This window comes from Stegostoma tigrinum, chromosome 4, assembly GCF_030684315.1.
Source record: "Stegostoma tigrinum isolate sSteTig4 chromosome 4, sSteTig4.hap1, whole genome shotgun sequence".
NCBI lineage: Eukaryota > Metazoa > Chordata > Chondrichthyes > Orectolobiformes > Stegostomatidae > Stegostoma > Stegostoma tigrinum.
In genome coordinates this window covers 55554838-55579010 of record NC_081357.1, presented here as the reverse complement: position 1 = coordinate 55579010, position 24173 = coordinate 55554838, and the positions used below count along the sequence as shown (strand labels likewise).

At 39.3% G+C, this 24173-nt stretch overlaps 1 protein-coding gene across 2 annotated transcripts in view; it reads right to left on the bottom strand.

Annotated features, from left to right (window-relative positions):
- Nucleotides 1-104: 104 nt before the first annotated feature.
- Nucleotides 105-24173, bottom strand: part of bach2b (BTB and CNC homology 1, basic leucine zipper transcription factor 2b) — a 276692-nt gene continuing 252623 nt past the window's right edge. For both annotated transcript variants that reach the window (XM_048531765.2, XM_048531764.2), the window contains exons 4-5: nucleotides 12695-12901; nucleotides 105-8046 (exon numbers count right to left, since the gene is read on the bottom strand). In XM_048531765.2, coding sequence (XP_048387722.1) covers nucleotides 7558-8046; nucleotides 12695-12901 — 696 coding nt within the window. In that variant the 3' untranslated portion in view covers nucleotides 105-7557. The remainder of the gene's footprint in view (nucleotides 8047-12694; nucleotides 12902-24173) is intronic.

The following is a 24173-nucleotide window of genomic DNA, read 5'->3' as shown; positions in this document are numbered from 1 at the left end:
GTAGCCAAAAAACTGCGGCTACGGCAAAGACTGTGCTGCTATTTCCTCAGTTCAATTCAATCAACACATAATACAGAAGCATATTTCTCAAATAACTAGGTCACTTAAAACAAAAGTGTGCATTGTTTTAATTGAGTAAAGAGTAATTTACTCAAGTTGATTTATGGCTGTGGACAACCAATAGCAATTACAATACACTTAACAATTAGAACTCTTATGCTATGTAATGATATGTCATTTATTTCAACAGAAATGATGTCTAGACAAAATTTTTTTAACACTAGCAGTTCAACTGAAAGTTCTTCCACAATACTGTATTTACACTGTGAATTTTTTAAAACTTCATTCCAACAATATTTTTCTCTTTAACAAAAAGCGTTTACACCTATGTGATAATGACAGTAAAAATACCGCAGAAAACAGTCACCTGGGATAAAAATAATTCAACTACAAGCTTCAGACTTGGAACGTTGAAACGATGTCATGAATCTACTTACTACATTTATCTCACACAGAATTTGTGTAAAAAGTATGTAGAAAATACACCTGATGATAACAGTCATTGACCAAGTATGAGAGGTACGGAGCAATATACAGGTAGATATGTGTCATTCGAGAGAATGTCTCTCGCTGCTGAGACAGGGATTGTTTTACCCCTGGCCCCATTTACATGATTTCCATCCCATCATGAATATGGCCTCCAGAGTATTCCATGTTACATAAGGCAAGAGTGAAGGTGCATTTGATTCCAATATGTTTCTGGAACGAACTATTTGTAATACAAAGGGTTTCCTAAGTCACACACTGTTGACTACTTAGTTTTAAGTCACTTCACCTGTTATTCAGAATTTGACAGGAATTCTGCAGCTGTCTATTTTATACATTACATAATACCAGCAGTTAAAGTAGCAATGCATGTTATCACATCACATTATAGTTACGGAAAAATCCTTCCTGTTCACAAAAGAAAATTAAAAAAATAACAAATTTACACTGACATGCCATAGCATAAATAACAAATACCAAATGGTTTTGTTAAAATTAATAGGGCCTTTTACATGGCTGAAAAAGATCACAGCAACCTCACTTGGTAGTGGCAGTATTTCAGAATGGTAATGGGTGAAAAAAATAACTGTTGCCCTGGAGAAAAACATATATGACAACCTGATGAATGCAGGAGGTACTTATTCTCTCAGGAACAAATACGTCTTTTTGCTGCAGTATCACATTTAAAAAAAGTCAATGAGTAGCACTTTCGTTATAAAATGATGTCAGTTATAACGGTTGTCAAGTTGTAGAAAAAGATTTTCTAAGGTTTTATTTTCCCCTCATTATTGTGAATTGACCTAATTTGAATACTGAGCAGATAAACGTGACTTGTCTGCGTAACTGTATTGATAAATATTTGATGACTCTCTTAGACTGATTTCCACTTACTGGATGGGAATTTCTAATTCCTTGGCCTGATGGAATCCAAGACGAGCTAGATTTAAAATTCCTGCTCAGACTCTAAGCTCGAGTCATCTTAATGTTTCTGTTGTTGCTGATGATCTGTTCACTGTCAGCAGACTCAAAGTTCATTTGAATTACCACTTTCATGGGATCCTGATTAAGCTTTAGTAGCCTACTGAGCAGGGGAAATTCTGCCAGGCCAGCTCATTAAGCCTTACAAGATAGTGGGACTTTAGGGACATCTGGGCTGTTGCCAGCATGATGATCCTCATGATTTGTTGAAATCCAATTCAAATTGCATTCCCTCCACCCCAGTAACTTATGGCTTATATACCTTCCAGGGTCAGAAACCAGTGATGTCAATGCTGAGTGTGAAGCGGGACTGGCAGGATACAGAAGAGTCCAAGTCAGTAAAATGGCCTCTGCAAGTCCAAATTAGAATCCCCTTTCCTGGGAAGTAACATTTCCCCTTTGGAGTGTAAATCACATTAGTTCTAGAAGCCATACAGCAAATACTGAAATTAAAACGAAACTTACATATATTGGAAATAGAAATAGGAAATCCTTAAAGAATAATATGACAACATGTTCTTTGTGTGAAAAGCTGACTTGAACCTTAGTGGTGACCCATAATCAAGTCATATTGCATGAGGCCATTTTCTAGAATTATAAACCAAAAGAGAAAAAATTAAGAGTTTTAATATAGAAACAAAATATTATGCCACAGAATGAGGCATTCATCCTAATGTATCCATGCAGATGAAAAGGACTGTCTAATCTTATGCCAGCAGCGAGCACATTGTCCACAGTGTTGTAGGTAATACAGCTTTGAAGTATTTTTTGAATGCATTGAGGCTTCCTGCTCTTAACTACTCTTTCAAGAAGTTGGTTTCACACTCCACAAACGTTTTCTTTTCTAACTTATATGATGGCCGGATTTTTTGGATGGCATGGTTAATTTGAATAGAGTGTTAATTGGGTAGAGGTTCTCACTGGGGATAAGCCATACCTTAGATGCCAGTCATTCTGATTGGCCTGTAGCTTTATGGTCCCAGAAGCTCCACTCAAAGCAGCGGCTACTACAGTCACTATAAGCACTCCTGAGATTCTAAATGCTAGGAGCTTAGGGCCAAGCAAAGACAGGCACCTTTGGAGCTGGGAAAGGAGGAGAGGCCCCTCAACACAACTGTAACAACTCCCATTTATATTGCAGCTTTAATACATCAAAATGCTACAAGGCAACAATAAAAATAGGTAATATTGAGATGTATAGCTTGAAGCATTGACCAGGAGGAGGTTCAGTAGGCCAACAGATCAACAAATCTCTTTGATCATAAACTGAATCCCAAAAACCTGTGCTAATGTTTTACCCATTCAAGATTTTCAATGAGGCATCTAAATCCATACTTAAAACAGGCAAAAAATTCACATTGTATTTACTTATCATTGTATATTGGCATTTTACTGGATGATGAAAATGTTAATGACAAAGATTGATTTTCAAACATTAGAATACTTTTTATAACAGCTGGTAGCAAAAGATTTTCAACACTTGTTTTTAAATCAGAATCCATTGATTTGAGTCTTGAGGACATCAGGGAATAGGATTAGGGTAGTTTCTATGGTTAATTAAGAGAAAGTTGAACTAACGTTAGCAGGGATACAAATTCCACAGTGATTCACTTGAATGCACTAAAATCCTGAGCACTTCTGATTTCACCTACCTTTATTGTTACTAACTTTTACTGTTTGCTTTTCCATAAAATAGCCAAATATCCAAAGTTTTACCAAACATTCTGCTAATATGATTGGATAAAAATCACCCAGATTGACAGTCTGACAAGCTGACTTTGAGCATTCAACTGGTGATTGGCTCAGAGCCAATTCTAAGTGATGTAGTACAAATTCAAGTGTACATAGTGGTTTTTGAAGAGGGAGGGAGAAAGAGAAGTTGATGATGTAAAAACAAAGGGCAAAATAGATATAAGAAAGAAAGGGAAAAAGAAAATCAGGAATTTTAGAACAGCAATTAAAATTACAGCGAATGGTACTCCTAAGCTACAGCAGAAATGTTAAATGATTTTAGTACAACAGAGTGCTGAGATGAAACTTTAAAACTAACCAGTCCACAGTGCAAAATATCCATAAGAATCTAGACTTTTCATGCTAATTCAGCTCAATTACATTATCAGATTGAATTGCCATTATGGAACAATGTCTTTGATTTCAATCAGCAGAGATTTATTTTAAATGGAATTTACCATGTGCTGCCGACAGGATTCATTCAAATATTCTGCACATCTATTCCAATCCTAACGTATACCGTGAACAAGATATATTCAGTTTTTATTTGTTCTGTTCCCTGTCAATAGTTATTGCCTCCATACAAGGATATGGCTCCACTAGTGGTCATCATTCACATTTGACTCTCAGCAGTGAATGTAGATAAACTTTTTGTAAGCAAATCCAAGCCTGATCCTATCCTAACCTGATATCCACACTGATATTTACACTAGAATTGTTGGACATCAACCAGCAATGACATGCCTAGTACATTTTCCTATTTTCAATCCTGGAGCAATGAAGTTATCTGTCATATTCCATCTACTGTCCCAGCTCAGATCAAGTAACCAACTAGAATTGAAATTGGGGGCTGCACGTTTTGATTTTTTTGTTGTGGTGGAACTATTTATTCAAGATGATGGAATAGAATTGGCAAGTAATAAATTAACATGCTAAAAAGGAAGAAGCACTGAGACCAGCACTTTTAGAGGGGCAAATTCTCAAAACACTGAATGTAATACTTTGGTCAGCTTATAAAGTGTAAAAAAATCTAGTAAATGTATGTCATCCTTTGTAGTTCAGAGAAAACAGAGAATTTGCTAGGCCTTGTACACAAAAAGAAAACACATTTAAAAAAAATCATCCATTTTTTTGACTGGCTGATTACATACTGCATATAAAATCTGGTGTTTGGCTATGTGTCCTGTAGAATACATTCCCCCAGACAGAAATATCATTGTACTTTTCAGTGATGAACTCCAATACATGGACTTCTTGTTCAGTATAGACAAATTAAAGATCTTCACAAGGACAACACATTAGCAAGAATTTGTCAGGGAGCTTAAGGAGCTCTCCGTCAATGACAGTCAACTTGCCAACCAATCATCATCCATTTCTGGAAATGGTAAAAATTGAGGTTGTTTGAAATTTTGCAATCTTGCATTTGTCCTGATGAATGCAAGATGAATACCTTCAACACGTTTTTCTTTTCAGCAATAACAAGAGTTATGTTGTACTGTACACAGTTCATCTTATACCTCATAAATCTCACAGTATTTACATATGTGAAAAGAAGTACTGAACTAAGCTGATGAAAAAAGAATAGTTTGTTCCAGAATCAATTTGAAATAAAAGAAGGCACCTTTAGATTATGAACAGAAATACCTAATCTGACTTTTATAACTTGTCAACAATATATAACTGAATGAAATGAGGTTGTCTGGGTACTGTGTAATACAAGAACACTCGGGAGATAAATAATGCTTCCTGTTAATCACCTGATAACAGTTTTGTATGTAACAGGACTCAGAATAGTTACAAAAATGGTTATATAATTAATTAAGCAAATATGCAAACTGTTTACTGCTAAATTATGGATACTAAGCTTAATTTTCCTGAAGCATAAAAAATGCTGTTTGAGCAGTGGTTTGAAATGCATGAGCTTGACAAAAGTTCACATTTCCTGTTTTTGGAAACTGGAAGTGTTGTTCAGCAATAGTAACTGCTAAACACACCTAGCTGCATCAGAAAAAAAAGTTGAGCTCTCAAATAAAACTTGCAAAGTAAAAACTGGCACTTGCAAACATGTCAGACGAAATGAATATGTGCTGAATTTCAAGAAAACAATGTTGTTTTATGATCAAGATATTTTAGATACATTTCTTAGAATTGTCTGAACATCTTTGAAATTATATTTTTATAGCTGCAAAGTTTTCGGACTAATCAGTAACAAAATTTACTTAATACAACCGCTGTTAGTATAGACTGTCAGATTGTACGATGCAAATTAGGTTCCATATATTTATTTCCACTATTGACCCGAGGGATGTGGGGCTTTTTGTTTTCAATGTAGTTTCTAATGTTGTCCTCTCCCAACATTAACGAACTGGTTCCAAATCTCAGTTATGTCAGACTTCATAGTTGCTCGGGTTGCTCTCAGTAGTAAGAAAAGTTGTTTGTACTGAACACCAAAGTACATCACCAATTCAGCACTCTTAATGTTAACACCAGTTAGAAGGAATGATTTATCTTTTTAAGTATTAAGTTAGGGACAGGAACTTGGGATACATAATTCTTTACAACATTGCAGTGATGCAACCTATTTCTCCCATAATGTCTTTTATTACTTCTTACATTAACTGTTAATACACCACTTTTCACAACCACAGGTTGTCCAAAGTTCCTTACATCCAATGAACTACTTTGGAAGTGTATTTACCACTGCAACATTCAACTATTTAATTTCTACAACTGACTTTCGCTCAGAAGTGACTTAGATAAATTAGGACTGATTAATGAGCCATCTTTTTCAGTGGATTTGATGAACCCAGATTGGAAAGACAAACATTTCACCTGGTCCCTTGAATGATCATCCAGCAAGGTTGGAATTTCAAATATTAACGTGAGGTGGGAGAGCTCTGTTTAAGGTGAAATTTGTGCACCGGGATTACTGTGACACAGGGTAGGTTACTAAGAGACTGCTTAAATGGGGAAATGGTTGTTTTGATAGGAAAAAAAGGGGAGGAATTGAAAAGGTGATTTTGGGAGAGACCCTTATGCACAGATAATAAGAAAGTAACAGAAGCATGATCTAGGAACGGGTGGCTGGTTTTGTTTTTAGTGAAAATTTGATTTCAGGGATATTATAAATATAGTAATTTGAGAAGTATATTAAACAAATTAATTATATAAATTATCAAAAGTTTGTACATACTTTACTTAATTTCAGTGACTAGTGCATTTATATCCATCCACATCAGTGTTTAACTTGTTCTCCAACCGGAAGATTCTTTGGGCGTAATTTTAAAGAGCTAAAAATGGAAATATTGGTTAATACCAAGAGCTTAATTTAAAATAAACTGTTATTGGTCATTCCAGATTACTTCTGAGTATGTCAGTGGCTACAGTAAATTGGATTAGCTCTCAGTGCTAGGTTTGGTAGGGAAGGTAGATAATTTGATAATATTATTCTGAACACTTTTTCTTTGTTTTTAAACATACGCATGCAATGTACTAGGTAGGAAATCAAAAATCCAATGACAGAGTGCAAGTGGCAGTTTTGACTATTATTGTTCTACATCAGCAATAATAACAAATCTTCCCTGCTCAAAAGGCACCTTTCAAAGCAGTGCCAGAGATGTCCTATCATTTTAATTTACATCATAAAGACATCAAATTAATCCTTTTTTTCCTTACAAAGAAGTACAAAGATGGTGATATTGCTAGAGTGTGAAAACTTAACTGTCTAAATGCTTAAAGGTTTCGGTCAGCTTCTGCAGAAGGCAAAATGGGAATGTTGTAACCAAATTCTTTGTACAGTCCAGATGGTGAGTTCCAGTATTCTAATGATTAAAACACAGGATGCAGGAGTATGTTACAGTAAATATGTGTTAGATGAAAAATCATCTCTAACATGTACTGAGTTATGTTGAATATTCAGAAGATTTCCTGAGTTGTTGTGTGACATGGGCCACCAAGCTTGCTGAAAGACAACTGAGCTATGTATTGGGTCCTTCAAGATAAGATGGGTTGTTGACCCATTTCTTTTTGAGAATGAAGGCCGAAATCCTAATAACAACAATTAATAATCATAAAATAACAGTGTCATCACTGTCAAGTTCCCTGCACAAGCAAGGTATAGCACCATTGAGGGTAAACCTCAGCCATTCTGAGGAATAATACCGAGACCAAATATTGCTGCAGTTTAAGACTGTTGTAGTGTGCATTGAAGAGAAAAACATCAACAGATGAACTTTGCTTGGGTCTCAATTGAACCTCCTGCTTACTTCAAAGGGAAACAAATAAAATGGAAGAATTAAAAAGTCATTCGGTGCAATCCTTCCTAGGCTGTTCATCAGTTGTACATTTATCAGTCATTTCCTGGCAGAAATCTACCGTCACAGTCTGACTGCACTGTTCGAGTGAGGGCCCCCTTTCTGAGCATGTTCCTTGGTCGAGAAGCCCTTGCAGATTTCCTGACGTGCACACTTCTGCATTATGGCTAGGTGACCACTGGTCCTGATGATGGGATCCTCCCTGCTCTGAGCAGCACTGCATACCATCTCCAATGCATGGTGTTTTCAAGATCTTCTGCTCTAATCCAGCAAGGGGCAAGGTGGTACTGCCCGTAGCTGCAGGTTCATCCATCGGCCTAAAGACTGGACAAAACTTGTGCAGTGACTGTATCTGATCTGGGTTTAACTGGACATCGCCGCATACTTCTTGACAAAGGCATGAGAAATTATCCCACAGTTCTCCCATACAAGCGTTCAGCTGATTCCTTTCCGTCAGTAACTTCTCTTTTTCACAGAGCTGGGAGAAATACAGAAAAATGGCAGGTTATGAGAAGCAGTCTCTTAATAGTACACGTGCTCTTAACTTATTTTTGAAGATGTAAATTCTATTGTTGGATCATATTTAGTAATGTGTTAGAAAATAAGAATCAGAAGCTGAAATCTAAGGTAAACACACCGACTTAGTATCTGAGAAGCAATAACATACTGAAGAATTAAAAAAAAACAAGGTTTAATGAATTGTTATGATTCATGGAGGGGAGGCAGTGAGCGCTGGTTAATCTGTTCCTATCAAGCCTTTTCTTCCCCATCAGCAGCAAGTAGCATCTTTTGACATCATCATCATATTGTTTTCAGAATTCATGTTCTTGCAGCACAGGGTGAGAAAGAGATTCAAGGAATAATTTTGGGAACAACGCCAATCCAACCCTCATGGTCCAAAACCAATAAAGGAATCCTTTTATAATTGTTTGGTTGAATTCTGTGGCAGGTAGCCATATAGATCTAAAACGTCTGAGGTCTGAGTCATGGTTTGTGGTCAGTCAATTTGCCTCAGCCTGACATTAGGGAGTTCACTGCCTTTGTAGTTGGCGACTCTGAGCTGAAGACTGGAAAGAAAAACAACAGCCAGAATTGCCTTAATTGCTGTCCATTAATCTTGGTGATAGTAAACATCTATGATTATCAGACCTGACAAGATGCTTAGTTTGGCAGGATTGCTTAATCTCAACACCCTCCACGGTTAATGTGCCTATTGGTACTGACTATCTAGGTTCAAATATGAGGCCTAGCTTCTTGTAAGAGATAACAGGTAGCTACAAAATGGCTATACAAACATACGTCAGGAGTAACAAAACACTTTAAGGTAGAAAATGGAGCGATCAACATAACGCAATGAATTTAGATAATTGAATATTTCTAAAAAATATTCTTCTGTATTGCAGAATTGTAGCCATGAGAGTAGTATAGTAAAGTTTTGTAAATTGCATTTAATAAATTGAAGAGTTAGAATCCAAAGTTACTACTGGATGCTCAGAAGGAGAAAAGAATTTGCCGATTTTGCAAAGTGCCTGCCGCCCTCAAGCGGCCTGAATACGTCACACAATGCTGTTGCCGAACTCTGGAGTAATCATTGCATATTTTAATGATGGTCTTATGACAACATTGTAATTCTTTTTGCTGCCTTCACGTTTCACACTGCTCAGAACTAAAATCAATCTAGGTCAGGAAATTGTCCATTGCTGCCTCACTGTAATTAGTGTTAGAGAGACATTGGATATTTCCAGCCTGGGAAAAAGACTATCCACCCTATTCGTGCCTCTCATAATTTTATATACTTCTATCGAGTCACCCCTCAGCCTACAACACTCTAGTGAAAACAATCCAAGTTTGTCCAAATTCTCCTGATAGTTAATACACTCCAATGAAGGCATCATCTGGTAAACCTCTTTTGCGTCCTCTCCAAAGCCTGCATTCACATTCTTCCCATAGTGTGGCAACGAAAATAGCACATAATGCTCCAAGCATGGCCTAAATAAAATTTTATTCAACTGCAACATGACTTGCTAACATTTTTACTCAATGCCTTGACAAGTGAAGGCAAGCATGTCATACCTCCACTTGTGCTGCCACTTCCAGGGAGCTATAGGCTTACAACCAAGATCTCTCCACGTGTCAGTGCTCCTAAGGGCCCTGCCATTTATTATATTCTTTCTTCTTGCATTTGACCTCTCAAAATGCATCACCTCACATTTATACAATTTAAAGTGGCGTTTGCTTGCATATTTAGACCTGTGCCTAACGAAGCTGAAACGCTAGGGTTAATGAAACATAGTTATTCAACAATATCAAATTATTCAATACAGAGATTTCTTATGTAATCATACTAGTTAGTATGAAATTGGACGTCTTTTTAATCAGCCTGCCAATTGACTGAAGTTGTAGATTTTGACGAAGTTCAACTGGGAAGTGTACTTGAATCTTATCTGCCTGGCTGAAGGGGGCTCAATTAAAAATGTGCAGCTTACATATCTGCTCAGATAGCAGCCACTTCTGATGACCACTCTAAAGGTTTTGCAAATTGATACAGCGCCTGTCGAAGCAGGTAAAACAAGCCTTAAGAAGCAGGCATGTTCTTAAAATAAATGTAAAAGTTTTCACTGTGGGATCAGCAAGAGCAGGACCTCTCCTTTGGGCCCTGTAAAGAAAATCGCATCCACCTGCCGAAGACATCCTCTTTAATTTTCCCTTCTGCAAGCTCCCCCAAATTGTCAAATATGAACAACACTTCCTGAAAGCTGGAATAAGACCAAAGCCTCCTCAAAGCACACTTTTCGAAAGCCAATTATTTTGCATTCACTTTATGCTTGTCCCAGGCAGTTTCCTGACAATTAAAAATAACAGTCTCCTTGTTGCTGCAGCCAAGATAGAAACCTATGCTACATTAAAATCTCCTACCTCGTATGAAAGCTGCAATAAAAACCGGTGCAAATGACTTTTTAAAATTATATGCAAATATATGGTGAATAGAAACTAAACTTGGCAGTGTTAAATGGAACACTGAGACGTTGTAAGTGAGAGTAGATGAATATCACACATCCATACTTATTTGAAAAGATAAGAGATATACATTCACCTCAGTTTCTATCATGACAGGTACAAGGACCACTCTTTGAAGGAGGGTGAAACTGAGAGATTAAATTCTCTATCTTTTGCACTGCTCTGCCCATGGCTCTGTTACAATCATTAAGCCATTCCTTTGTTAAGTAACTTAATTTTGTGCCTATTTCCATGATTGTATGATGCATACATTTCACTCAACTACAGCTGCTGATGTCAGAGAGATGAAAATAGCAATCTTAGCAATGCACTGCAGCAAACAATTTGCTGGCCCCAATCCACAAGCAGCAGTATTTGCTGTGCACCTTCTGGCTGATATCTCTGCAGTCCAGAAAAATGCACTAAGGAACATATGTTATTAGAAAGTAAGCCCAAAAACGGTATGAAAGGCAAAAGATCAAAAGCTAAGAGTCTTCAACCATAAAACAGGTTGCATATTTTAGTACAAATTGCTGAAAAAGCTCAGCATGTCTGGCAGTTTCTGTGCAGAGAAATCAGAGTTAATGTTTCAGGTCCGGTGACTCTTCCTCATGTTAATTCTAATTTCTCTCCAAAGATGCTTTCAGATTTGCTGAGTTTTTCCAACAATGTCTGCTTTTGTTTCTGTTTTGCAACATCCACAGTTCTTTCAGTTTTTATTGAACGTTTTAATGTTTTGTTTAACATGCTAAAAGGGATCTTACTGTGGCATTGCTTGTGAGCGGCCTAATTTTGATGGTTTACTGTTAGTGTGTTTAACTTGCCTGTCCCTTTAGGCCTATTAATGTCTTTCCGTGCACCTCAGATATCAGTTGGGGCCCACACCGGTGCTGTAAGCACTCTTAAGAGTAGTTGTTTAGAAACATTGGAGCAGAGCATTCTGCCTGTTGAACCTGTCCTTACACTGAATACACTCATGACTGACTGAACACTTCAATGTCTTTTACCCACCCCTTCCGCATAACTCTGTAAGGCCACTGATAATCAGAAATCTATCAAATTAGGAACCTTCCTCAAAGATTCAGGCTCTACAGTGCTCTGTGGTAGTGAATCATGAAGGTTTGTAACCCTTTGAGTGAAAAATAAATTTCCTCATCTCAGAACTGAGTAGCATCCCATTTATTTTTAAACAGTGCCCCTTGGTTCTAGACTGTCCAACTAGGGGATACATCTTACATCTGCACTTACCTTACCTATCCTTTAAAGTATTTTTAAAATTTCAATGAGATCACCTCTCAATCTTCAAAATTCTAGAGAATACAGACCAGTTTCTTAAATATCTCTTCACAGGATATTCTGGGAGCAAGCCTGGTGAACCTTTGTTATACTCTGTCTATGGCAATAATATCTTTCCTCAGATGAAGAGATCAAAACTGCTCACAATACTTCCGGTTTAGTTTAACAGAGCTCCTACACAACTGAAGTAAGATTTCATTGCTCCTGTACACAAATCCTCCAGCAATAAGGGCTAACATTTCATTAATCTTCCTAAAGCTTGCTGCACCTGCACTTTAGCTTTCAGTGACATATTGACAAGGACTTTCAAGTCCCTTTGCAAATCTACATTCTCCAAACTCTCTACCATTTAATATTCTGTACATCTGCTCTTCCTACCAAAATGGATAATGTCACATTCTCCATACTTTATTCCATTTGTAATATTAATTGTCCATTCACTAAGCCTGTCCAAGTCCTCCTGAAGCTGATTTACATTTTCCTCACAACACACATTCTGCTTAGCTTTGCACCATTTGCAGATTTGGAAACACAACTGCTTTTTACAAATTGAAATTTAAGAATTTATTAAGATAAACCTTTGTCTTTCATAAAGCCATAAGATTGAATTGTTACAAATATTAACCTAGGTTAGTTACAGCTTAGTTCTTTTTGAGGGCATCTTTAGGCTTTCACTGAAAGTTTGTGGATTAGGTGGCATCTTCCAAAGATCAGAAAGCATCAGTCAAAACTGAGCTTCATTTTCAGAAAAAAAATCACAACCAAATGTAAGGCTAGCAGGCAGCAAACACTCAGAAAAGTCTGAGTTGATCAAATGTTTGAAATCTACTTACCAACTTTTGAATTTCACATTCCAAGTTCTGAATGCAATCCAGTTTTCTCTTCCTGCATCGTTGGGCTGCTATCCGATTCTTGCTCCGCCGGCGAACATCATGAATGAACTCCAGTTGCTCAGAGGTTAACTTGTGCATCTTCACCATCATTTGGAAATCATTCCTTGGAAGATCTGTGATTTGATCAATTGGAAAGGGAAGTTTGACCTAAAAGACAAGATAATTGGTTAGTTAATACATTAGAACATGTGAAATGTACCTTTATTATTAGCAGGGCTCCAATTCAAAAATGTATTGCATTGAAAGCAAATCTGTGTATGGGTCTATTCAATACGATACAAAGAATAATTTTTGTCCCATAAATGGGAGTACTACCAGTCTACAGAGTCTAAACACCTTGTGATATAAGATACAAAACTGGGCTGGTCACAATTATTGCAAGATACATGAATTCGCAAATACTTGTTGGCCAGCATTTAAAACCCGTCCCTAGCTGCTCTTGAGAAAGTGGTGTCGAGCTGCACTTAAACGAGTTAGCAAATCTTTCGTGTCATTTTCAGTGTCTTTGTACTGAATTCCAACCACTTTGCAACATTGTTTTCATCCTGCAGATGGCACTCACACTCACAGAATGAGTCATCAAATATCCTGCACTAGAATAACAACAATAAGTAGTTAAATCACTTTCATCCTTTAAGTTCAGCTGCATTCGCAATACACAACAAAACATTTTCATTGACACTACGATAGCAACAACTGGAAAATCAAGGTGGCTCATAACTGAAAATGTTATTTGGGAAATCTTTGTAACAACGCTACATTTTAATGACAATGTGCACCTATAAATGTAAACACACACCTTAGACAGAAAGGCTACAGTGCAGTGGAATTTGAATAATTTAGACATTTCTTAAATGTTTGATGGTTCCCATATCCACCATTCTCTCAGGCAATGAGGTCCAGACTCATCTTTTCGGTGATAAAAGTCTCAACTTTCCTCTTACCCTTCTGCCTTATACTTTAAATCCATGAACCCTGGTTTTGACTCCTCTACTTATGTAAAAATTCTCTTTCTATCCACACTTTCCATGTCCTGCATTATTTAATACACCTCAATCAGGTTTCCACTCAATCTTCACTACTCCAATGAAAACAACCCCAGCCTGCCCAGGTTTTTCTCGTAGTACAGACCCTCCAGCACAGGTAGCATCCTCAAATCTTCTCTGCATCCTCTCTAATGCAATCATCTTCCTATAATGAGATCAGAACTGCATGCAGTACTCCAGATGTGGCCTAACCAGTGTTTAACACAGTTCCAACATAACCTCCTGACTGTCTTGTATTCTGCCCTAGCTAAGACAAGTTACTGTATGTACAGTTGTGGCTAACCAAACAGTTCTCTTTCATAAGCAAGTGATTCTTGTATCTTTTATGGATAAAATTTTTCTGAAAAAGTATAAAATAAATTCTTGACACAACAGACACATTGTCAATCATATATATTGAAATTATTTTGCTCTTTATAGAGCCTATTTGACATTTTAAAATATATTAAGCTTTAACATGCCGAAATACTAAAGCCATTGTTCTTCATATAATGTAACCATCGGCTCTTCCTTCATTGCTGCTTGCTGTTACATATTCTAATATACAATGTCCAAGACCTTCAATGCTATTACTACCTGCTTAGACTATTTAAGTCCAGATAGCTTCTTGCCATCAATTTATCCCAACTTTATCTTCTTCAAAGGTATAAGATACAGAACCATTTTTGTTCTATGTTGAGTACAATGAATGCTGTCATGCATTTCAAAAGTACCAATGGAGTTTCCTCCCTACCAGCATTTTCAATCCATCTGTTACATATGGAGCAATTCAAGAAGGAAGCTCGACACCACTTTCTCAAGAGCAGCTAGGGACGGGTTTTAAATGCTGGCCAACAAGTGAAGCCCACATCCCATTAGACAATAAAACATCTGAGATCATTTGCTCAAGACACTATGCATCTCTGCTCCAATGTTCCATTGGTCTTTATCAAAATGTTACAGTGACGATTTCACCCTTCCTCCACCATCTGTGGTTGATATTTAGAACCCATATTGGTTTATTTCTTTTGAGCATCATTTTATTTCATGAGATATCACATTCACAAATATCTTCTTCCAAACATTAATATTTTAAATGGGTTAATAGCTGTAATAAATAGCACAGACAGGAGTTTATGAAATATTGTTGAAGGCTTTGCTGAAATTAGAACAGGACAGGGATTAATGTTGATGATTGTAGGTGAAAGTGCAAATCTCGTGGCTATTTATACTTGAGCTGCAATTCTCAGTATATCTAGCAAATACATCATGAGTTTCATGATGGGTTGAATCCAATAGTGCAGGAACATATCAGCTAGATTAATGCTCATATACTGGCCTATTTATTAAACATTTATTCAAAAATGGGACATTTAAAAACACTTCACGGTATGGAGCATATCTTCTTTACATGGTCAGTACTTGATATCTTGTGACATACAAAACATTTAGGTCACATTATTGAAATGCAAATCAACTCCTCACAGGGATAAAAAAAATTCCAGTTAATACCAATGCAATATTTGGTACTATGTAATGAGAGAGTGAGGCATGCAACTTCCTGATTTTTTGCTGGTTGCCGAAATATGAACATGCAACTTTCTTAACAGGATTACTTTAGCAGCACAGAACTATAGGAACAGATATAGCCATTCAGACCGTCAAGACTGCTCCAGCATTCATTGAGATCATAACCTGATCAGCTACATCAATGCCATTTACCCAAGTTAATTCTCTTCTTTTAATAGCATTTGTTTCCAGAAAACTAACAATTATTGTCTTGAACATGCTCAATGATAGAGTTGCTGCAGCTGTCTAGGGGAGCCAATTCCAAAGGTTCACCATCCTCCAGTGATGATAGTTCTTCTCATTTCAGTCTTAAATGGCTTACCCTTTATCCATTCCCTCTCTTCCCTTGCATTATATCCACTGGTTCTAGAGTCACCAGCTAGGGGAAACATGTAGATCCCACATTGACACTTACAAGACTTTTTTGGTGTGACAACAAGGTCACCCCTTATTGTTCAAATCTGTAGGTAATACAGACCTAGTCTTCTGGATGTGAGTTTGCTCGCTGAGCTGGAAGATTCGTTTTCAGACGTTTCATCACCATTCTAGGTAACATCATCAGTGAGCCTCCGATGAAGCATTGGTGTTATGTCCCGCTTTCTATTTATCTGTTTAGGTTTCCTAAACCTACTCACATCCAGAACCTCAGCCTGAGCTACAAATCTTCTCAAAACTCACTAGACCTAGTCTTCTCAATCCCTCTTCATAAATATCCATGCCATCCCAGGGATTAATCTGATGAAAATTCATTACACTTCTTCTATGGCAAGTATACTGTTCCTTCGGTAAGGAAATCTAGACTGTACACAATTAGATCTCACCAAGGCTCACCAAAGAACTCACAACTAGCACGTCATCTTTACTCTTGTATTCAAAGATCTTGGCCGAGAAGGCATTTGTTTCCTAATTGCTCAGTGCAAGTCCATGTTAATTTTTAGTAACTCATAAACAAGGACACCAGGATCCTTTGGACTCCTGCACTTCTTAACTTCAACTATTTAAGTAATATTCTGCCTTTAAATGTTTTCCTATCGAAGTGAAGAAGTTCACACTTATTCACATACACTGCATCTGCTCTGTTCATTTTGCCTGTTCAAATCCTCTTGAAGCCTCTCTGCAACCTCCTCACAACTTATATTCTCACCTCATTTTTATGTCAAAAGCAAATTTGGAAATATTGCAGTTAATGTCCATCTCCAAACAATTTATATATATATTATGAGCAGCTGTGGATGTAGAACTGGCCCCGACAGTGTCCTGTTCATAAAAGTCTCCCTTCCTGAGAATTTATTCCTACTCTCTGCTTCCCATCTGTTAACTGTTACTCGATCAATGAGAATATTTCCCCATTCCCATAGTTACAATTCTTTTTAACTCCCTGTGTAAGACCTCATCAAAAGCCTTCTGAAAATCCAAATACACCACATTTATCAAAACAAATTCCCCAATATCCTCAAAATATTTCAGTAAGTTTTGTCAATTGTGATTTATCTTACATAAATCAATGTTGACTCAACTCAATTTTACCATTTTTTTCTAACTATCCAATTATGACATCCATTATAATTTAATCCAATAAGCTATCAACATCGAACCAACAGGTGTGTAGTTATTCATTATCTCTCTTCCCTTCTTAAACAATGGTGTTATATTTGCAACTTTCCAGTTCACAGGAATCTTTTCATAATCCAGAGAATTTTGAAAGATAATCACCAATGCATTCACTATTGTTCTCACCATCCCATCAACAATCTGGAATGAAGCTCACTTGGTCGACAGGACTTATCAGCCTTCAAGCACATTAGCTTTCCCTGTAACAGATCTTATTGAATTGAATTTATCTTATTTCTTCTGTCTTACAAGTTCTTGGTTTCGGGGAGATATTCTAAATTTTCTTCCATGGTGACAGATGCAACTTTCTCTGCCATTTCCTTGATAAATTCTTGATTTGTCTGATATACTCATAGAAGATTGTTTAGTTCTCCTTTATGTTCCTTGCTAGGTTGCATTCATATTCTTATTTCCCTTTCTTAACTAATTTCTTCGTTCACCTTTTCAGGGTTCTATATTGGACCACATCCTCACAAATGCCCACTTTTTCTGGAATCCTTAGAAGTCACTTTCTTTAACCTAATGCAATTGTTAACCTATTTGGTTAATCATGGTGGATATTCATTTCTCATCGTGTGTTGTGCCTTACAGGACCCTACAGCCGATGTAAACCATGTAGTTATTCTTCTAACATTAGCCATCATCTGTTTTTCCTCAAATCTTTTTGGTGTATTTTCCCATTGCCAACATACCACTCATATAGAACATAGAACATAGAACATAGAACAATACAGCACAGAACAGGCCCTTCAGCCCACAATGTTGTGCCGACCATTGATCCTCATGTAAGCACCCTCAAATTTCTGTGACCATATACATGTCCAGCAGTCTCTTAAATGACCCCAATGACCTTGCTTCCACAACTGCTGCTGGCAACGCATTCCATGCTCTCACAACTCTCTGCGTAAAGAACCTGCCTCTGACATCCCCTCTATACTTTCCACCAACCAGCTTAAAACTATGACCCCTCGTGCTAGCCATTTCTGCCCTGGGAAATAGTCTCTGGCTATCAACTCTATCTATGCCTCTCATTATCTTGTATACCTCAATTAGGTCCCCTCTCCTCCTCCTTTTCTCCAATGAAAAGAGACCGAGCTCAGTCAACCTCTCTTCATAAGATAAGCCCTCCAGTCCAGGCAGCATCCTGGTAAACCTCCTCTGAACCCTCTCCAAAGCATCCACATCTTTCCTATAATAGGGCGCCCAGAACTGGACGCAGTATTCCAAGTGCGGTCTAACCAAAGTTTTATAGAGCTGCAACAAGATCTCACGACTCTTAAACTCAATCCCCCTGTTAATGAAAGCCAAAACACCATATGCTTTCTTAACAACCCTGTCCACTTGGGTGGCCATTTTAAGGGATCTGTGTATCTGCACACCAAGATCCCTCTGTTCCTCCACGCTGCCAAGAATCCTATCCTTAATCCTGTACTCAGCTTTCAAATTCGACCTTCCAAAATGCATCACCTCGCATTTATCCAGGTTGAACTCCATCTGCCACCTCTCAGCCCATCTCTGCATCCTGTCAATGTCCCGCTGCAGCCTACAACAGCCCTCTACACTGTCAACGACACCTCCGACCTTTGTGTCGTCTGCAAACTTGCTGACCCATCCTTCAATTCCCTCGTCCAAGTCATTAATAAAAATTACAAACAGTAGAGGCCCAAGGACAGAGCCCTGTGGAACTCCACTCACCACTGACTTCCAGGCAGAATATTTTCCTTCTACTACCACTCGCTGTCTTCTGTTGGCCAGCCAATTCTGTATCCAAGCAGCTAAGTTCCCCTGTATCCCATTCCTCCTGACCTTCTGAATGAGCCTACCATGAGGAACCTTATCAAATGCCTTACTGAAGTCCATATACACCACATCCACAGCTCGACTCTCATCAACCTTTCTAGTCACATCCTCAAAAAACTCGATAAGGTTTGTAAGGCATGACCTACCCCTCACAAAGCCATGTTGACTGTATTTGATCAAGCCATGCTCTTCCAGATGGTCATAAATCTTATCCCTCAGAATCCTTTCTAACACCTTGCAGACGACAGACGTGAGACTTACCGGTCTATAATTGCCGGGGATTTCCCTATTTCCTTTCTTGAAGAGAGGAATTACATTTGCCTCTCTCCAGTCCTCAGGTACGACTCCAGTGGAGAGCGAGGATGCAAAGATCTTCGCAAGTGGCGAAGCAATTGCATTTCTCGCTTCCCAAAGCAGCCGAGGACAAATCTGATCCGGGCCTGGCGACTTGTCAATCTTAATGTTTGACAAAATTTTCAGCACATCAGCTTCGTCTATCTCTATCCATTCCAGCATGCACACCTGCTCTTCAAAGGTTTCATTCACTACAAAGTTGGTTTCTTTCGTAAAGACGGAAGCAAAAAACTCATTTAGGGCTTCCCCTACCTCCTCAGGCTCCACACACAAGTTCCCTATGCTATCCCTGATCGGCCCTACTCTTTCTTTGACCATTCTCTTATTCCTCACGTAAGTGTAAAATGCCTTTGTGTTTTCCCGGATTCCTTCTGCCAAGCCTTTCTCGTGCCCCCTCCTGGCTCTCCTCAGACCATTTTTGAGCTCCTTCCTTGCCTGCATGTAATCCTCTCTAGCTGAACTTGACCCTAGCTTCCTCCACCTTATGTAAGCTACCTTCTTCCTTTTCACGAGAAGCTCCACCGCTCTCGTCATCCAAGGTTCCTTAATCTTACCCCTTCTTGCCTGTCTCAGAGGGACATATTTACTCATCACTCGCAACAACTGTTCCTTAAACAGTCTCCACATGTCTATAGTTCCCTTACCATGGAACAACTGCTCCCAGTCCATGCTTCCTAACTCACGTCTAATCGCATCATAGTTTCCTCTTCCCCAATTAAATATCCTCCCATTCTGCCTAATCCTCTCCTTCTCCATAGCTATGTAAAATGTGAGGCAGTTATGGTCACTATCACCAAAATGCTCTCCCACCACAAGATCTGATACCTGCCCCGGCTCGTTTCCGAGCACCAAGTCTAGAATGGCCTCTCCCCTCGTCAGCCTGTCAACGTACTGCGTTAGGAAACCCTCCTGAACACACCTTACAAAAACAGCTCCATTCAAATCTTCTGCTCGAAGGAGGTTCCAATCAATATTAGGAAAGTTAAAGTCACCCATTACAACAACCCTACTGCGTGCACACTTTTCCAAAATCTGTCGACCTATGCTTTCTTCAATCTCCCTGCTGCTATTGGGGGGCCTGTAGTAAACCCCTAACGAGGTGACTACTCCCTTGCTGTTCCTAATTTCCACCCATACTGACTCAGTAGGCAGATCTTCCTCGACAATGGAAGCTTCTGTAGCTGTGATACCCTCTCTGATTAGTAGCGCTACACCCCCTCCTCTTTTTCCCCCCTCCCTATTCTTTTTAAATGTTCTAAACCCTGGAACATCCAGCAACCATTCCTGCCCATGAGAAACCCATGTCTCTGTTATGGCCACAACATCATAGAGCATGGATCAGTACCTGGTGCTAAGTTCATCACTTTTATTCCTGATACTCCTTGCATTAAAGCAAACACACTTTAACCGATCCCTTGGTTCCTTCCCAGGAAAATCCTTCCCACTAGCTGGTCTACCTCTTGCTACTGCCTCACCTGCATCAACGCTCACCTCTGGTATACAGCTCAGGTTCCCACCCCCCTGCCATACTAGTTTAAACCCTCTCGAACTACTCGAGCAAACCTTCCACCCAGGACATTGGTCCCCTTCCAGTTCAGATGCAACCCGTCCTTCTTGTACAGGTCCCACCTTCCCCAGAAGGCATCCCAATTATCAACATATCTGAAGCCCTCCCTCCTACACCAGCTGCGTAGCCACGTGTTCAGCTGCGCCCGCTCCCTGTTCCTCACCTCGCTATCTCGTGGCACCGGTAGTAAACCAGAGAACACTACTCTGTTCGTCCTGCTCTGCAGCTTCCATCCTAACTCCCTGAAATCACTTTTTATATCCTCAAACCTATTTCTGGCTATATCATTTGTGCCAATATGTAACATGATTTCTGGCTGTTCGCCCTCCCCTTTTAGAGCTTTATACACCCGATCGGAGACGTCCCGGACCCTGGCACCAGGGAGGCAACATACCTTCCGGGAATCTTCATAATACCTTGTCTTCAGATTTAAGGCACAAGTTTTAGAACAATATAATGGAATTCAAACTTAACGCAACATTTCATATTATGTTTGCTGTTTCCCAAAGGCTCCTTTGTAGTAAGGTTATTGATATACTATTTCTGATTACATACAACTGAATCCAAAATTGCCAGTTGAATCCTCAGTACACTTTCCCAGAAACCAATCTGGAATTCACCTTCTACTGTATTAGTGTTGATTTGGTTCACAAAAATCTTTGTGTAAACTGACGTCACCCATTATTACTGGATCATCCACATCTAACTTCCTGGCTTATACATTGCCCGACGAATACACTGCAGTCTTATGGCATATAAACAACTCTCATTAATGCTGTTCTTTAACTCCGCACACAAACTGATTTTACTCTTGATCCTTCAATCTAAGATCCCCTGTGACTAGGAGATAGTAAGAACTGCTGATGCTGGAGTCAGAGATAACACAGTATAGAGCTGGAGGAACACAGCAGGCCAGGCAACATCACAGGAGCAGGAAAGCTGATGTTCTGGGTTGGGACCCTTCATCCTGACCTGGAACATCAGCTTTCCTGTTCCTCTGATTCTGCCTGGCTTGCTGTGTTCCTCTAGCTCCACACTGTGTTATCTCCTGTCTTACTAAATTATTAATCTCACACCTTAAGATTGTTATCTCACCTCCTTTTCCTTTGTCTATCATTCCAAAATGCTAATATCTTTAGCTATTCCATTCCCAATCTTAGTCACCCTGTAGCCATGTCTCTATATGGTCACTAAATCTTACTTATTTACATCAATTTATGCATTCAAATCACAAATCTTTTCGTAAATAGTGAGGCAGCAGCATAGAAGCAATGTCACTGGACTGGGAACCCGTAAGTCCAGGGGTCATGGGTTTGAATCCTACCATGGCAGGTGACAAAATTAGAATTCAGAAAAAAATCTAGCGTTAAAAGCTGGCAACCTTGTAAACACTGTCAATTGTCATAAAAATCCATATTACTCTTTATGGAAGGAAATCTGCCATCCTTGCCTGGTCTTGTCTACATGTGGCTCCAGATCCACAGCAATGAGTTGACTTTTAACTAGCTTCTGAAAGCTTTCTGCAAGCCATTCAGTTCAAGGGAAGTTCAGGATTGACAATAAATGTTGGCCTGGCCAGCAATAACCACATCTTACGAGGTGTTACATGCATTCAGACAGAACACCTTTAATTCTGTTTTTTTTTAAACATTGTTCCCTATTACCATCCTGTATGATGCTTGCTGATGCTTTAGTCTATCTTCTGTATTTTGCTTTCGACTTTTCTACTTTTGTTTTGCCAATTTTGGGCCCTAGAATATTAGATCACCATCAGGCTCTGATTGTATAGTCAATCTAGGTAAACCTCCCCCAAAGGCACGAATGAATATCTCTCTGAGGATGTTCATCTTGGTCCTGTTAAAGTGTATAAGACTCACCTTTCCCAGCACTGGTCCCAATGCCTCTGAAATCTGATGCCCTCCTTCCTACACCACTTATCCACTGCACAATTTTCCCATTTCTATTTTCCATTTCTCAGCAAGCATATCTTAAGGCAATAAGAAAGAGAAAACACTGGAAATAATTAGCAGGCCAGGTTGCATCTACAAAGAGAAACAGATCTCATTGTCAGAATCAAGTGCCTTTACCATAGCAATGTTGATGGTAGGAGTCATTGAATCCCACTGCCTTTGCAGATCATCCTGATCAAATCCATGGCAGGACATCCTGAGAATGACCTTTCTGTCATTTAAAAGCATCACCCTCTGCCATCGGTAGTATCAACCCAGCAGAGGATGTGGGTGTCATCATACGAGGAGTATAACAAGCAAATACTTGCCGGATAACTTGTGGGCACCAGGGTGGGGGACCCTTGTTGAGAGACACTCAGGTCTTGATCGAGGGACATGGCATCAGGGGACGTAAGTGACTTGTCCCACTGAGAATCACCCCGCTGCCCATCGAATATGGGCAAAATCATCCAGGATTAGATTATAAAAAACAGAGATTATCAAATTTCCAAGACTAGGTACTAGATTCTCATGTACTTTTCAATAACAGTGATCATAATGACATGATTAGAATTGGAGAAGTACTAAAATCAAACTAAAAAGTCAAATTCCACCTTTGCATCTCCCAGTTGATTTTCTCATTTTGGTACTGGCCCCTAGAAATTAATAAGAGAGAACTCTTCTGGATCAGCAGGGCTATTTTTGTCATTGATAATGGGAACTGCAGATGCTGGAGATTCCAAGATAATAAAATGTGAGGCTGGATGAACACAGCAGGCCAAGCAGCATCTCAGGAGCACAAAAGCTGACGTTTCGGGCCTAGACCCTTCATCAGAGAGGGGGATGGGGGGAGGGAACTGGAATAAATAGGGAGAGAGGGGGAGGCGGACCGAAGATGGAGAGTAAAGAAGATAGGTGGAGAGGGTGTAGGTGGGGAGGTAGGGAGGGGATAGGTCAGTCCAGGGAAGACGGACAGGTCAAGGAGGTGGGATGAGGTTAGTAGGTAGCTGGGGGTGCGGCTTGGGGTGGGAGGAAGGGATGGGTGAGAGGAAGAACCGGTTAGGGAGGCAGAGACAGGTTGGACTGGTTTTGGGATGCAGTGGGTGGGGGGGGAAGAGCTGGGCTGGTTGTGTGGTGCAGTGGGGGCAGGGGATGAACTGGGCTGGTTTAGGGATGCAGTAGGGGAAGGGGAGATTTTGAAACTTCCCCCATCCCCCTCTCTGATGAAGGGTCTAGGCCCGAAACGTCAGCTTTTGTGCTCCTGAGATGCTGCTTGGCCTGCTGTGTTCATCCAGCCTCACATTTTATTATCTATTTTTGTCATTGTTGTTTTCACTGCCTCTGTTAATGCCATCCAGTCCAACCAGGTTCATTCTTTTGAGTGTTTTCAGTAGTTAGACACATTTCAGTGGTTTACTAGAGGTCATTACAAAGGACATTTAAGAGTCAACCACACTGCAGTGGGCCTGGAGTCACATGTGGGCCATAACAAATGCTGATGGCAGCTTTCCTTCTGAAAAGAACATTAATGAACCAGATGGATT